Source organism: Antechinus flavipes, chromosome 1, assembly GCF_016432865.1.
Source record: "Antechinus flavipes isolate AdamAnt ecotype Samford, QLD, Australia chromosome 1, AdamAnt_v2, whole genome shotgun sequence".
Taxonomy (NCBI): domain Eukaryota; kingdom Metazoa; phylum Chordata; class Mammalia; order Dasyuromorphia; family Dasyuridae; genus Antechinus; species Antechinus flavipes.
In genome coordinates this window covers 35,497,814-35,513,575 of record NC_067398.1, presented here as the reverse complement: position 1 = coordinate 35,513,575, position 15,762 = coordinate 35,497,814, and the positions used below count along the sequence as shown (strand labels likewise).

Genomic DNA, 15,762 nt, shown 5'->3' with positions numbered 1-15,762 from the left:
CTTTTCCATTTGGGTTCTTTAGTCAAGACTTTGGGATGAGAGCATTTAGATATTAGCTGTTTACTGAAATAAAGTAGTCTCTCTTATATTTTACACTCTCCTAAATCACTCTGGCTATTAAATAGACAAGAGGAAATGTTTTTCAAATGTTTTTATGGGATGTTTACAATTTTCTGGGTAGTCACTGTACTTTCATTATCAATCAATTTAATACAAAACTGCCACTTTGAAATGAGACCATCAAATATGCTTATTCAAGCCATAAACATTCTCAATCGGGAGTCAAAGTCCTGATAAAACATTCTCTTTGCACATAGAATGGAATACATGTTATAGATCACTTTCAAGTATGCTTGAGGTCTTCAAACCAAAGCAGTCAGTCATGAGCAAAATTGAATAGCCCTTTACTCATTGGAATTAGTACTCTGTTTGTTTGAATGAGTGGTTCCTTTACTAACCAAAGAACTCTTTGTAGGATGAAAAAATTAATTCCACCTACTAGTGATGTAACTCAGTTTTTACCATTTATAGCCAGAATACAGCACATGGCTTATACCTCCCACAACATTTTTTTCCTCCATGGGACAGGTACATAACCAAACAAATCAAGCAACATGGTTGCCAACTTCCTAACTAACTAGGTCAGATCATCTGTGCTGGAACTTGACAAAAGCAACATGGTTTTCTCCTTCCAGACATTGAATAGTACTGTTTTCTCTTTCCTACAGAACTTCCTTACTCTATCTTCTCCTGCTCCTCAATTCCTTTTCTCTACCTCCTTAGAGCTCAAAATAAATGGAAGGGATTCGAAGGTGGGAGGAACAATCTGGTGTTGTTTGTACTAGTTGAAAAGTATAGAAGCAGATTTATAGATGTCAAAAGAAGAAAGAGTAAACCCCAGCAGTAAATGCTATTGCCACTTACTTTAGAAGCTGCTCCAATCCTATGGGCTTATTAAGGATCCTTGGTGTATTTTTAGGAGAATGATGAGGCTTGTTTTTGGTTTTTGGTTTTTTTTTTTTAATTGAAAATGACATTCTTTTGCTGTTTTCTTATACGCACAAATGAGGGGAATGGTACAGTTTTGAGGCATCTCTTTATTTGTTATTTTATATTTTCCTAATATAAAAATCCTGAAACAAAAGTCATTCTTTTTAACACTAGTATCTTTCTGATGATTCTATATGATAGGAAATGATAGAATGCTATAATCTATACTAAGGAATCAAAATTGAAAGTCACTCAAGAACAGTAATGAGAGATTGAAAAAATACTAATTGATAGAGGGTATAAATAAGTTCCAGCAAGTCACCAGTAATAAACTGTTAGCAAATAGCAAAATAACAACCAAATATCATATATGGGACTATAAAAGGTATTGGATCCTCCAACAGACCAAGTTACCTATATGAAAGCATAAGTTTAGTCTTTATTTGTATACAAATATGAATGTTTATGATACACACACACACTTTGACTGTTTTACTGCTATTTGGGGCTATTATTGGTTCTAGATTAAAAAAATAAGGCAACAGAAATATCATCTCCTGTATAATCCTGGACAGTCAATCCTTTCCTATGCTAAATTTTAGTGTCCTGGCTTGTCAAAAGTCTTACATTCAGAAGTTCAAAGGAAGCTGGAAACTTGTACAAGCATACCAACCACGTTTGATCACACTCATCATGACTAGGTCAGAGAGCCAAATTAAAGGGATTGATGCAAATAATTTGTTGTATAGATTGAGTCATTCCAGCTGTATGTTTTTGTAATGTTTCCTATTTTCCAACTCTCAAAGAAGAGACGTAATCTAACAGTTTTATATCATATAATCAGGTAGGAGGAGCAAGAGATGAAAGAAGGACAGTCTATATAGTTTATTGTTGCCCGTGTAATTTCAAGTTACCTAGAGGTGGAGTTTATTTGGGAGATTTAAGGAAGAACAAATAGAATTCCATTGGACAAATTCCATTGGATGGGGCTGCAATCTGTACTTCTAACTAAATTTGTACAATCAAAGGTCAAGATCAGTGGAAGTATTGAAATGTAACAAGGAGGAATAGAGAGTATGTTTCTCCCTCCCTTTGTATTTCATGTTGTTTATCCTGGTATTTCCATCTGTCTTCTTTGTGTCTCTTTCTGTGTCTCTCTCTGTCTCTTTCTGTGTGTCTCTTTGTCTCTTTCTGTGTATGTTTCTCTATATTTGTCTATCTCTGTCTTTCTTTTGTCTCTATTTTCCTGTTTGTCTCTGTCTCTATCTCTATCTCTGTCTTTGTCTTTCTCTCTCTCTTTCTCTTTGTTTTTGTGTGTGTGTGTGTGTGTGTGTGTGTGTGTGTTTCTTTTTCATTATATATTTTTAATATTCTTTTCTTCTCAAATTTAGAGTTCCAAATTTTTTGATCACAAAACCTTTGGAATTACCTTGGTTCATTGTGTTGATCAGAATAGCCAAATTTTCAGTTTATTATTGTTACAACAGTGCTGTTATTGTGCATGATGATTTCCCAGTTCTTATTTTAATTTGCATCTTTTCATTTAGGTCTTGTTATGTCTTTTCTGAAACCATTCCCCAAGTTATTACTCATATCATATAATTGTAATGAAGCTTCCCCAATTGATATAGCATTTCTTCAGTTTCTAATTCTTGTTCACCACAAAATGAGTTATTACAATTTTTTTGGTATATATATATATATAAATCCTTTATTCTTTTTCTTTCATCTTTTTGGGATATAGACCTACTAATATTATTTTTGGCTCAGAAGATATGAACAGTTTTATTGTGTTTTGAGCATAGAATGATGTTTCTAATACTATATTCTTATTCATCTCCTCCAGCACTTGTCATTTTTCATAGGCATGATGTAGTACCTCAGAATTCTTTTAATTTTCATTTATCTAATCAATAGTGATTTAGATCATTTTTTTCATATGACCGTTTCATTTCTGTTTTTCTTCTTTCAAATAATTCCAATAAGTGAGTTTCAAATACCACCACCTACTATCCCTTTCACTATAGCAGCTCTCTCTTGCAGATTTGAAAATCTCCCATTCTGTTTCTCATTCTCCCTTCTACCTGTGCACCCTTCTTTCTCACCCTTTCATTATTATGATTTTTTTTGGTGGAGATAATAGCAACTTAATTGATTCACACTTGCCCTGTGTTGTTTAGATTCCTTCTAACTGCCCTAAGAATTATAAAGTTCTTACATATTAAATGAATTATTTTTAATATAGGAATATAAATAGTTCAGCTTTACTGAGTCCCTTATGATTACTCTCATGACTACTATTTCGTGTTTCTCTTGAGTCATGTGTTTTTGTCAAATTTTCTGTTCTTTTCATTAAGAATGCTTAAGAAGTCCTCTGTTTCATTGAATGACCACTTTTGCCCCTGAAGGATTATAATCAGTTTTGTTGGGTAGGTGATTATTGATTGTAATCCTAGCTCCTTTACCATCTGGAATACCATATCCCAAGTGCTTGTCTCCTTAATTATGGAAATTGCTACATCTTGTGTGATTCAGATTATAGCTTCATAATCTTTGAATTGCTTCCTTTTTATTGTGATATTTTCTCCTTACCCAGGAAGCTCTGAAATCCCATAATATTCCTGGGATCCTTTTGGGTTCCCTTTCAGGAAATAATTTTGGGATCCTTTTAATTTCTATTTAAACATCTGCTTAAAAGATAGCAAGGTAATTTAACTTAAAGTCTTTTAAAAATAGTGTTTAAAGTTTTATCATGATTTTCAGGTAATCTAACAAATCTTAAATCATCTCTCTTTGATCCATACTTCACATTTTCTTTTAGTATTTCAGTCTTTTGAATTTGATTGTTTCAATCAATCAATCAATGTCTCAGAGAGTCATTAGCTTCCACTTACTAGGTTCTAATTATAAGAAATTTTATTCTTCAATGATTTTGGATCATCCTTTTCCATGTGGCCTATTCTGATGTTTAAGTTCTTTCTTTAGTGAATATTTGCATCTCTTTTACTATTAGGCCAATTCTTTTTTAAGGTATTAATTTCTTGGATGTATTGTATGTACGTTTCTGCACTTTTTTTTTTTTTTTTTTTTTTTTGGAACTAAGCTATTCTCTTTGATAATGTTCTTCCATCATTCTTCTTTCCCCAATTTTTCCTCTATCATTCTTATCTCTTTAATTTTTATAGAAATTCTTTTTGAACATAGGTGCAATTTGCATTTTACTTTGAGACTTTGTAGGTGTTTTTACGTAGTTTTCTTCTGAGTTTATGTCTTGATCTTCCCCGTCACTGTTGTAGGTTTTTCTTTTTTAATGTTCACTTTTTTCTTTTGTCATTTGCCCGTTTTTTAAACTCTTTTTCTTCACATTTTTTTGGTTTTCTACTCACCTGTGGATAGAAAAGTACTGTCCCATGCTTTCTTTTTTCCTTTCTTTTTCTTGTTCTTTCTTTAATTTTTTTATGCTGTCTCTTTTTAGAGCTACTTCTGGGGATCTGAAAATTTTCCTATGGTGCCAAGGTGGTAGATCTAAAGAAGACCTGTTATTACTTCTGATCTGTTCTCTGGACTTTAGCCCTTCTCCCCAGCTAGTTCTCTCTTGACCCTGGAATTATAAGTAGTTTTCCTATTTTCTTGTAACTCTAAGTTCTAGTCTTTTCTCTGTTTCCTCATGACCAATCCCAAGTGCTCCTTTCCACCTTGGAACTTTAACCCAGAACTGTGTTTGGGCAATAGAGTTGAAATTCATTGCTAAAACCCTGTGCCAGCAGAAGGTCCCCTTTAGTCACTTTTTGACTAATTGTTTAACCCTCTTACTGTTTGGGGGCTTAAATCTCCTAAAGTTTCTGTTACCACTGTCTCAGCTACCTCCAAACATTACTGTTGGGAATGCTGCCCTGTTCTCTGGGCTGGTTTCCACCCTGGTGCCCAGATCTCTCTTGCTGAAGTCCTAAGCTGTCTCATGCTAGAAAAAGGTCTCATACTGACTTATTTCTTTGCTTTGCCACTCCAAAATTTGATCTAAGGAGTTATTTTAAAGTTGTTTGAAGAAGAATGTTGGAAGAATTTGGCTGGATGTTGGCTCTGTCCCTGAGTCCATTTTCTACCCACCCCCCCAATTATTTTGCTTTTCAAAGATAAGCATTTCTTTCTTCTTTTTTTCTTCATATTGGAAACCCAAGCTTTTAAAATACAAATGACATCCACTCTTACAGAGCAGCCAAAATAAAACTGCAGGAATACTTAAAAAAAAAAAAAAAAAAAAACTGGATGCCTTTCAAGTTAATGACTTGAAACATTCCAGTCTCATAGTATTGTTTGAAATTTGCATTAATGATTTTTCTCCTAATAGTTTTAAATTAATATAGATTTCATTAGAGGTATTGGATTTTTAGAATATATAAAGACCCACATTTGCACAATTCCCAAAAAGCTTTTTGAAAATCAATTTTGGAAAATTCAAATCATATTTTAAATTCTGTAGTAGATATTACATAATGATTTTTAAAACATTTATGGTTTGTCCTTTTGTTAGAATTCCTGTGATAATAATAATATAGATAATCTTTATTTGAAAGTTAGCAAAAAAAGTTCTTTTCAAATACTATTCTTCTCAACAATCCCAGGAGGTAAGTCATTATTATCCTAATTGTGCAGATGAAGAAACTGAAGCTGAGGGAGTTAAGTGTTTTGCCCAGGATCACATAGATAATAAGTCTTAAAGGCCAAATTTGAACTCAGATCTCCCTGACAACAAGGCCAGCTTGCTATGTACAATACCACACAAATACTTCAGGATTTCCTTCAGGCTTCCCTCATTCCAAGTCCATCAATCTGTCCCATATCATTTCAATAGAGTAAAACATTATCTTTTTTTTTTTTTTTAACCTTGTGAGTGTTAACTTGTGTAGGAAGGATATTTTTTTTTTGTTTGTTTCATTTTGTTTTGTTTTGCAGAATAGTTAGGGAAAGAATTGAATTTTCCAAACTGCATTCAAGCAACTTTGTAAAACCCTCAAATTATAGAGCAGCTATTGGTATACATCAGTATGGAGAATTTACTCCTTTCTGAATTTCGTGTATCCTTAACGTTACAAGACTGTTCCCCCTAAGTCCCCTTGTTCCCCCCACCCCCAATATAATAGAAAATCAACAACTTATGATTTACTCCCCAGAGAAGTTAGGCACTTGAAGAAGTTTACTAATTCTCTCAGTCATTCCTCTTGGTAGTAGCAAAGTATTATTTTCAAAGTAGATCTGGTAGTTTAAGGTATCTTTAACCAAAATGGAAATGGATTGTTGAATTTTTATTTGATTGATTGAATATGTTTAGCCAATCTGGATAGGTTAATCTTAAGAGAGAGAGAAGAAAAACCTAAAAAACCTAAAACTATTTTCTTCTGTCAATGGCAGAATATTAGACATGAATCTCTAGATTGCTATCTTTAAATTTCCCTTTACTTTTTGCCTCTTAACATATATCCTAAATGTTTAATATAGCCTCAGGGTAAAGTGCCAATGTTTGGAGAAAATCTGTGTGGGGAAAAAAAAGTCATTTCACACTGACCCCTGGCATTTTGGGTATATTTTGAAACATGTTCTGATTAAATACTTGGGTATCCATGATCTTTGGCTCCCATAAAAATGCAGACTTTATGTAGGATCTTCCAATTCTTAAATACATAATATGCTTAAAGTTGGCTTGATAATGAAAATTTATCTTTCCTGATTTAAATATAAAAATATTGAGTAGGAAGGAAAAAGTTAAAAAAATATTAAATTTATTTTACAGATGGCAGCTCAATGGAAGTGACATTGACCTAAGTATGGAATATCGTTATAAACTCAATGGAGGAAATCTTGTGGTGATTAATCCGAACAGAAATCGAGACACTGGTATTTACCAATGTTTTGCATCAAATTCTCTTGGAACAGTTGTCAGTAAAGAAGCAAAACTCCAGTTTGCCTGTAAGTTGAAGCTCATAATTTATTATGAGTAAAGTAATATAATGTATATAGCAATTTTTCATTTCTTGAGAAAATCATATGAGGTATTAAACAAGTATCTACTTATTCTTAAATTAATAAGAAAAGAATTTTGAGACTGACCTTGGAATATATCATAAAACATCATAAAAAATATTGAGAGTGACCCTGAAATATATCATAAAATAAAGCTCTCATAAAATACAATCAGGATAAAATATGCTCTACTTTTTTTTTTTTTCATTGATTTATTTGGAAATTGTGAGCAATTAAGTTCAATGCAACAAGTGTTACTAAGCAGCTATTATGTGTCAGAAAATGTGTTGGACACCAGGCAAACAAAAACCCAAATAAGACAGTTGCCCTTCCTTCAAGAATCTTACACTTTACTGCCATTTAAAGGAATTCAAAGAAATTAAAAAGTACTAAGTATTCTCCGAGATGCATCTGAAGACATGGCAGTGTTTGTGATCAGGTCAAGAGAACAAAACCACAGGGAAGAAATTATTAGAGAACAATAAATATATATAAGCAAAAGTGATAAAAATAAGTTTAGTGTAATTAAGGATAGGAAGGAAAAGAATAACGTGGGAGATAGAGAGAAAGTAGAGATGAGTATTTTAGTTATTTGTATTTAGAAAGTATTTTAGTTATTTGTAAGGAATGATTCCTCAGTTATTTTAATATGACCTTAAAATCCTTCTCTTTAGCACAATAGGATTTTTTTTTTTTGACCTCTCAGGTTTTGCGTAGCTATGTGATAGGGTTGTTCAGAAAAGGAGAATGTTTTGGAACAAAAGATAATGAGTTCTATTTTTTAAATTGTTTGAAATGCCTATGGAAATGTAGTTTGAAATATCCAGTAGACAGTTGGAGATAGTGGAGATTAGGAGAGATTCTAGGACTAGGATCTACAAATCTGGGAGTCATCTACTGGGGATTATAATTAAATGCATGAGAGATGAGATGACCAGACAGATGATATAGAAAGAAAAGAAAAGAAAAGTGATCCAGAATAGAGTCTTAGAATAAACCTACAATTAGTGGACATATGGCTTAAGATCCAGCAAAAAAGACTGAGAAAAAGCACTTATATACAGGTAGGAGGATATACTATAGTTAAGTGTGTGAAAACTTAGAGAGGAGCTATGTTTCCAGCTGAAAAGTAGATAATATCAACTGCTGCAGAATGATAAAGAAATAAAGTGTCAATTCATTTCAGCATTTATTTTAGCACTTATTATCATCATTATTATTATATTAAATATGTATATCATGACAGGGCAGTTTAGAATACCAGGCCTGAAGCCGGGAAGATTCATCATCCTGAATTCAAATCTAGCCTCAGGCACTTACTTACTAGCTGGGCAACATTGGGCAAGCCACTTAACCCTATTTGCCTCAGTTTCCTCATCTGTAAGGTGAACTGGAGAAGGAATTGACAAACATTCCAGTGTCTTTGCTAAGAAAACCTCAAATGGGTTCAGGAAGAGACTGACATGACTGAAAATGACTGAAAAACAAGTTTATGCCAGGTATTGTGCTAAGTGCTGGGAATATAAATAAGAAAAAGATAGAATTTCTGTCCTCAAAGATCTTTTGGAGGGAAATAACTTACAAAAGGAAGCTGAAAATCAAGAACAGGGAAAATGGGGCATACTGTTCTGTGGAGTGAAAGAGAAACAGAACTGTTGAAGAAGCAGAATGGCAGTTGGGAAAAGATCACTAGATTTGACAACTGAGGAGTCGTTGTAACTTTGCAGAGAGTACATTCAATTGTATGATGAAATAGAAAGCCAGATTGCAAAAGAAAGTAATGAGACAGAGAACAAAGTATGTGTAATTAGCAATTTAACTAAGAAATGAAGATATAGTATGATATCTAGCAAGGATAGTAAGTAGCATCTATTGAGGTTCATTTATTCATTCATTCATTCATTCATTCATTTATTTATGAATGGAGAAGTCTTAACAGGGAAAGAATCAGTAGGGGGGAGAAGTTGAACACTGGGACATGGGGTAATAATCATTGTACTTGTCTTGCAAATCTAAATCTCAGAAGAGACACAAAACATTGAAGGCTTAAGTTTGCTTTTACAATTATCATGTCTCTCTATTTGCTAGTTAGTTATAAGTTTGCCCAAACCAATCCATCAATATGATATAGAAGAAAGAGAAATGACTCTGGTATCATTAGACCTCTTTTCAAATATTCCAAGTAGTACTTAACACCAGGATGGCCTTGGTCAAATTTCAACCTCCCTAGGATTCAATATCATGATCTGTAAAATGAGGGGGTTGAACTAGATGACCTGAGAACACCAAATCTTTCTAGCTTCAAATCTATAATTCTGTGACCAAACTACAGGAGGTGCTTGCATATGGCCATTGGGAAGCATACCAAAGTAATACTTTATATTCTTAAAAAATTGCTACTATCAAGTAAAAGGAGATATGTAATAAGTATTTATTTGTATGCGATGTTGGGATTCTCATTAAGTTGTACAGCAAACCATTTTTTATTATTTCAATATTTTTCTTCATTATTTATGTCTTTAAAAGTCAATTAGCTTCCCTCAGTAGTGGATAAACGTTGACTTTATAGCTTTGGAAAATTATGTTTATAGCTTTCTTAGTCTAATATATCGTACTCAGTAGTAGTAGGAAGGTTGAATAGAATTAGTTGGAAAGAGTTGAAGTTTAAACAAATGTTAAAATACCTAGGAGTCCAGGTCCTATATTAACTGGGTGTTTCTGCAAAAGAAAAATTACCAAGGCCTAATTAGCTAAATTGTCATGGTATAATCAGTGAGAACTTCTCTCAATGAACAGCTCGAGGCAGCGTGATTTCTCATAACTTAGTAGTAAATTTCATCTTTGAACATAAGTGACTTTGATGAAGTTCAAAGCTGTTCTGCTCTGATGATCTAAAAACATATTTTACTTTAAAAACTTGATACATCTTTAAATCACTTTCCCATTCATGCTTCATGAGGAACAAAACTTTCATCAAGTATTCATACTTTTTGTTTAAATCAAAAAGAAAATTTCGTTTTGATAAATCCAAAGGAATTTGATGATATGCTGCTATTGAAACCATGACTATGCCTGAGCACTTTCTCAGACCGTTGGTTTTATGCTTTAACGTAAGAACACTCTAGATATATGGTTATGTGTTTTGTGCTACTGAAAAAAAAATGCTTTGGTTAATGAGATCATTGAGGTTTGTTTTAATAGAGAAATGCTACAGGAGTAATTTCCTACCATGGAAAAATAACTCTCTGTCACCACGTACCTGGAGTTGGAATGATTTTCTAATTACTTACCACATGCCCACACAAGATAGATTTGCTGATTTATAAAATGTTTCAAGTGATTTGTAAACTTTAGAGAATAATACAAAAAAAAGTTGTTTTTATCCTCCATATCTTTTATTTAATTGAGTTCAGATAGAAAGACTGAGACAAGTCACTGTCTTATCATCACACTTTTATGCTTAATGTTCCATGGATTATTGCATAGGTGAATGCAATGATTGCTTTGCATAATTGAATCAAAGTATTGAGACACAAGGGCATCATTGGTAAGTTAAATGAAAGCATCTTTGGGATAATTCCAGTAGCAGAGAGGAGAGCAGAGATGATATATAATTAATCATGTTGATTTCTTTGAGAACTTTTCACTTTGTGTTATTTAGAGATTAAGAATCTGATATAGCTTTATCTATTATAAATAATAAATACTTTTAGTGATGGGGAAGAGAGCATTCTGAGAGAACCGAAAAATAATGGTAGGGAGGGAAAAGGGCTGGACCCTTTTGGTAAAAAAGTAGAAAACTGAAAGGGGATTAAGGTCCATTCTTCTATGGCAGTGTAGTCTTGAGCTTTCCTGATATGCTTCTCCTACAACCCCTTCTTAAACTAGGATTAAAGTGAAATTTTACCTAATCAATATCTCACTGCAGTAAAAACACAACAACAACAACAACAATAACTTATAATAACCTTTCTTTAAACTTAAAGTTTTGGTGTTTTTTTTTTCCTTTTTAATTCTGATGATCATTATTTTGTCTCAATTTCCCTGGGCCTCAGTTGCCTCCCTTGCAGAATGAAATATAAATCCATAGACACACATACACCCCCTATATGAATCCCTTGATGAGTTTCAGCTCTAAATCCTCCATGGTTCTCTGAATATGGAAGATTAGACAAAATGTCAGTTCTTCCATGAAAGCTAGATTACTACCATCCAAGGCTCAAAGATACTGAATTGGCTGGGGGAGGGGGAGAAATGTTAGTTCTTGCTAAAAATTTGTCCTAAAATTTACAGAGGAAGATCTTCTACTATCATGATGCCTTGAGCTGTTCTCCATCTCCAGGCAATATTTATTTATTTTTGAGCTCACAACTAAAAAAACAAGTTTTGGAGAGTATGATTTTGTGAGGTGGTATAATTCACATTCTCAATCATCTTTAAATCCCTCCAAGATGTATAATCTAAAAATGAGACTCTTGGCTCTTACGTGCCTCTCTACATGTTACACTTATCGAAAATGAAGATTTTTCTAACTGGTATATCTTCACTTCTGAAAGCTCCCAGAAATCCTTTTCATTTTGTGAAATATGAACTTTCACATAGAAACAGATCTGATCAAGCTAAGATTTTTTTTTTCACTCTTTTTCTTTTCAGTTTCTGTGTTTGTTTATTTTTCCCCCTTGGTTTTAATTGAATTTTTAATTCAATTCAAACTGGCCTTATGGAGAGATTCTAGTTCTAGTACAAGATATTTAAATATCACTTACATGCAATTACTGGTTTTAGTTTTGTTATGCACTGAATATCCAATAAGTTCAGTGGTTGAGGACAATGATCTGACATGTGTACACAAAGAGAAATTTCTTTTTTTTTTTAATATTTTTTGATCCATGTGTGATTTCATTGGTATTGAGAACTGGGAAAATCTATTTTTTTGGTTATTGATTTTACTCTATATCACTGGAGACATTTTTGAAACTCATGTGTCATTTTTCTTAGTTAAGTTTTGAGAATTCAGCTTCTCTATAAATCATTGTCTCTGAATATATTTAAAAGTTCAATTCTGCTAATCACTACTCTGTTCTTGCCTCAAGGAAATCTGTTATTCTTGGAAGATTCAAATGGACATGAGGGAGTCTGGTCCACAGTTACTAATGTGTCTTTGTAGGTGGACTCAAACAATGAGCATTTCTCAGTAACAGAATGGAAGGAGGAGTTGTTACTAACCACTTATCCCCAATTTCCAGGCGATTACATTATCCCCCTTGCCTATGATGCTACAACCTGTCTCCCGTCACATAATATTTCCCACATCTATGATGTTATTTTTTATTGTTTTGTTATTCATAATCTCAAATAATTTTCTTGGAGTATTATAGAGATTGTGTGGCTAGCTGAGGGATCACACAATCAATTTATATCAGAAACAGAATTTGTACCCAGGTCTTCCTAACAATGAGATGAGTTCTATCTACACTCACTTTTACAAAAACAAAAAAACAAAACAAAATTTGTTTTAATTTTAAAAATTCAAAGTAATTCTCCTTTTAGGATTATATCATTGACTTTACTATGATTTATTTGTCATAGGAAATTGCTTCCATTCTGGAGATTTTGATTGAAATAACTCAAAGTGTGTAATTTGAAAATATAGCCCTTTTTGCTTGGGGAAAAAGGGAACAAGTAGCCATCATCTCTGTACAACACTAATCATGAAACTTTATAATCTTTCAATATCCATGAGATCAGAGAGAAAAGAAGTCCAAGAGTTAAAGTCTAGCAAATTCCCATTTGACAGAAACCTGACACCTCAGGAACTTGACTGATTCTTCAGATTTACAGTACAGTACTTATCAGCTTATGTAGCCATTTGCCTGAGTATCTTCTATATAAATTTTTTTCCAATATCACTATGATGTAACCTCAAGAAAATGATGGAATGTTGTTCAAGAGGAATCTAGTGTATTTCCTTTAAAATGAGAAAAAATCAGGAATTATCTCTGCATTATTTTCTTGGATTTTTCTTCCCCCATTTACATCTGTTTTTTAGCCCATAATTTAAAACATCTTCTTTTAAAATATATTTTTAGAATCTTTTGTTCTTTACTTTTAGCCCTCTTCTGTTACCTTCCTCCTTCTAGAATGTAAGCTCCTTGGGGGCAAGGATAGGCTATGTAATAAAGGGTGGAGATTCAGGTCCGTAATTTCTGTAATATCCAATTAATGAGGAATCAAAGGTTTAAGGATAGGAAATAAAATGCTAGCTTTGGAGTTTCAAAGGTATGTCTACTAACTTACACACCCATTTTTGCAAGAATGTAAAATTAATCTTTCTTGTCTTCAATATTTATTTATTGAGGCAGAGCCAAGATAGTAGAGAGCAAGAGTCTAGCTGAATTCACCCAATAGTTCTCTCCTAAAATGGCATGTCAAATCAAATTCTGAAGTGGTATAGCAAGAAATATTTTTCTCTCCTTAGACAAAATAAAATCTCAGCAAAAGAGTTCTGTAACACCAGGGTAGGAGCCAGACTATCATACATATAGCATAAGTGGTAGACCTTGAAGATGGCTACAGTAGTCATTTGCAGCAGTGTTAGAAGCTCTCAGTCCAGATGTTATAAGAAGATTGAACAAGTGGTCAGAAAAAAGATTGGTTGCAGTTCCAGGGCAAAGAGAAGCACTAACACTTGCAGCTGTAAGGGAACCGGGAATCTGGTCAGAGTTCTAGGATCTAGAGGAAAGTTAGCATCTATGACAATAACAAGAACAGAAGAATCTGGCCATAAAAAGACACTGTAGTGTCAGGGAAGATCAAGAAACAAAATCAGAAAATAATGTGAAAACAGCTACAAGCAAAGTCTCAGAGAAAAAAAAAAGCAAATTGGACATAAGCCTCAAAAGAATTTCCAGAAGAGTTAAAGAAAGAGATAAGAGGATAGAGAAAAAATAGGGAAAAAATTACAATGATTTGAGAAAATTATGAAAAAAATTTACATTTTGTTAAAAGAGAAACAAAACATACTAAAGAAAATAATAACTCCCAAACAGAATTGCTCTATTGGTAAAAGAGACACAAAAATTCAATGAAGAAAAGAATTCCTTAAAAGCAAAATTGGTCAAGTAGAAAAAGAGATACAAAATCTCACTAAAGGAAATAATTCTTTAAAAATTAGAATTTGACAAGTGGAAGGTAATGATTCTGTGAGATATCCAGGAATAATAAAATAAAACCAGAAGAATGGGAAAAGATAGAAGAACTTGTGAAGTATGTAATGAGGAAAATGTCTGACTTAGAAATAGAACTTGAAAAGATGATTTAAGAATTATTGAACTATGTGAATGCCAAGTTTAGAAGAAATTAAAGAGCCTAGAAATCATATTTTAAGAAATTACAGATGAAAACTTCCCTAATATCTTAGTCCCAAAGGATAAAATAGACTTGGAAAGAATGTACCAATCATTTCCTGAAAGAGATCCCAAAATGAAACTCCTAGAAATTCTATCTCCAAACTCCAGAATTTTAATGTCAAGGAGAAAATATTTCAAACAGCCTGAAAGAAACCAGTTAGACATGATGGAGATAACAGCTTCCACAGTAAAGGAATAAATACTTGGGGTATGTTGTTATGGAAGGTAAAGGAACTAGAATCACAACTAAGAATAACTCGTCCAGAAAAACTGAGTATAATCATTATGGGGTGAGAGGGAATGGACATTTAATGAATAGAGAACTTTTAAGCATTCTAGATGAAAAGACCAAAGTTAAGTAAAAAAAGCTGTTAGTCAAACATAAGACTCAAAAGAAATATAAAAAGGTATTGGAGAAAGAAAAATCACAAAACAAAAATCACAAGGAACTTAATAAGCTTAAAATGTTTACACTTTTTATGAGAAGATGATACATTTAACTCTTAAAAACTTTATCATTATTAAGGCAGTTTACTCTCATTGGGAATTGGTTCAAAGAGGGAATAATAGATCACACACACACACACACACATACAGATATACACTTCTAGGCATGGAAATAGGAGAGGAAGGAGTTAATAGTGATAGGTGAGATAGGCACATTAAGGGAGGAAGTAGTCAGAAGCAAAGCAAATTTTTGAGGAGAGACAGCATAAAAAGAACGAGGAAGGAAAACAGAAGAAGATAAGATGGAGGGCAATGTACAATTATTAATCATAACTGTGAATGTGAAGGGGTAGGACTCACCCATAAAACAAAAGCAGATAGCAGAATGGAATAGAAACCAGAATTTAACAATATGTTGTTTGAAAGAAATATATCTGAAACAGAAACACGGAGAGAATTAAAATAAGGGGCTGGAGCAGAATCTATTATGTTTCAGCTGAAGTTAAAAAGGCAGGGTAACAATCAGGATCTCAGACAAAGGAAAAGCAAAAAAATAGAGCTAATTAAAAAGATTATGACAGAAGTTAGAATTTGCTCAAAAGTTCCATATTCAGAGAATTAATGTTTTTTAAAAAGCTTTTACAAGCTTCTCTTTTAAAGGCCTCAATTCTGAAATATACAGGTATCTGAGTTAAGTTTATAAAAATAAAAATATTGCCCAGTTACTAAATGGTCAAAAGATATGATGAGGTAGTTTTCAGAAGAAAAATTCACGACAAAATACTTTAAGTCTCTATTGATTAGAAAAAATGCAAATTTAAAAACTATGCGGTATTACCTCATATCTATCATATTGGTTGAAATGACAGACATGAACTGACAAATACTGAAGATGATG

The 15,762-nt window shown here is 32.9% G+C and overlaps 1 protein-coding gene across 1 annotated transcript in view; it reads left to right on the top strand.

Annotated features, from left to right (window-relative positions):
* The window catches only part of CNTN3 (contactin 3), a 433,701-nt gene that overhangs the window by 180,536 nt on the left and 237,403 nt on the right, over positions 1-15,762 (top strand). The window contains exon 4 of the mRNA XM_051980952.1: positions 6,779-6,954. Coding sequence (XP_051836912.1) covers positions 6,779-6,954 — 176 coding nt within the window. The remainder of the gene's footprint in view (positions 1-6,778; positions 6,955-15,762) is intronic.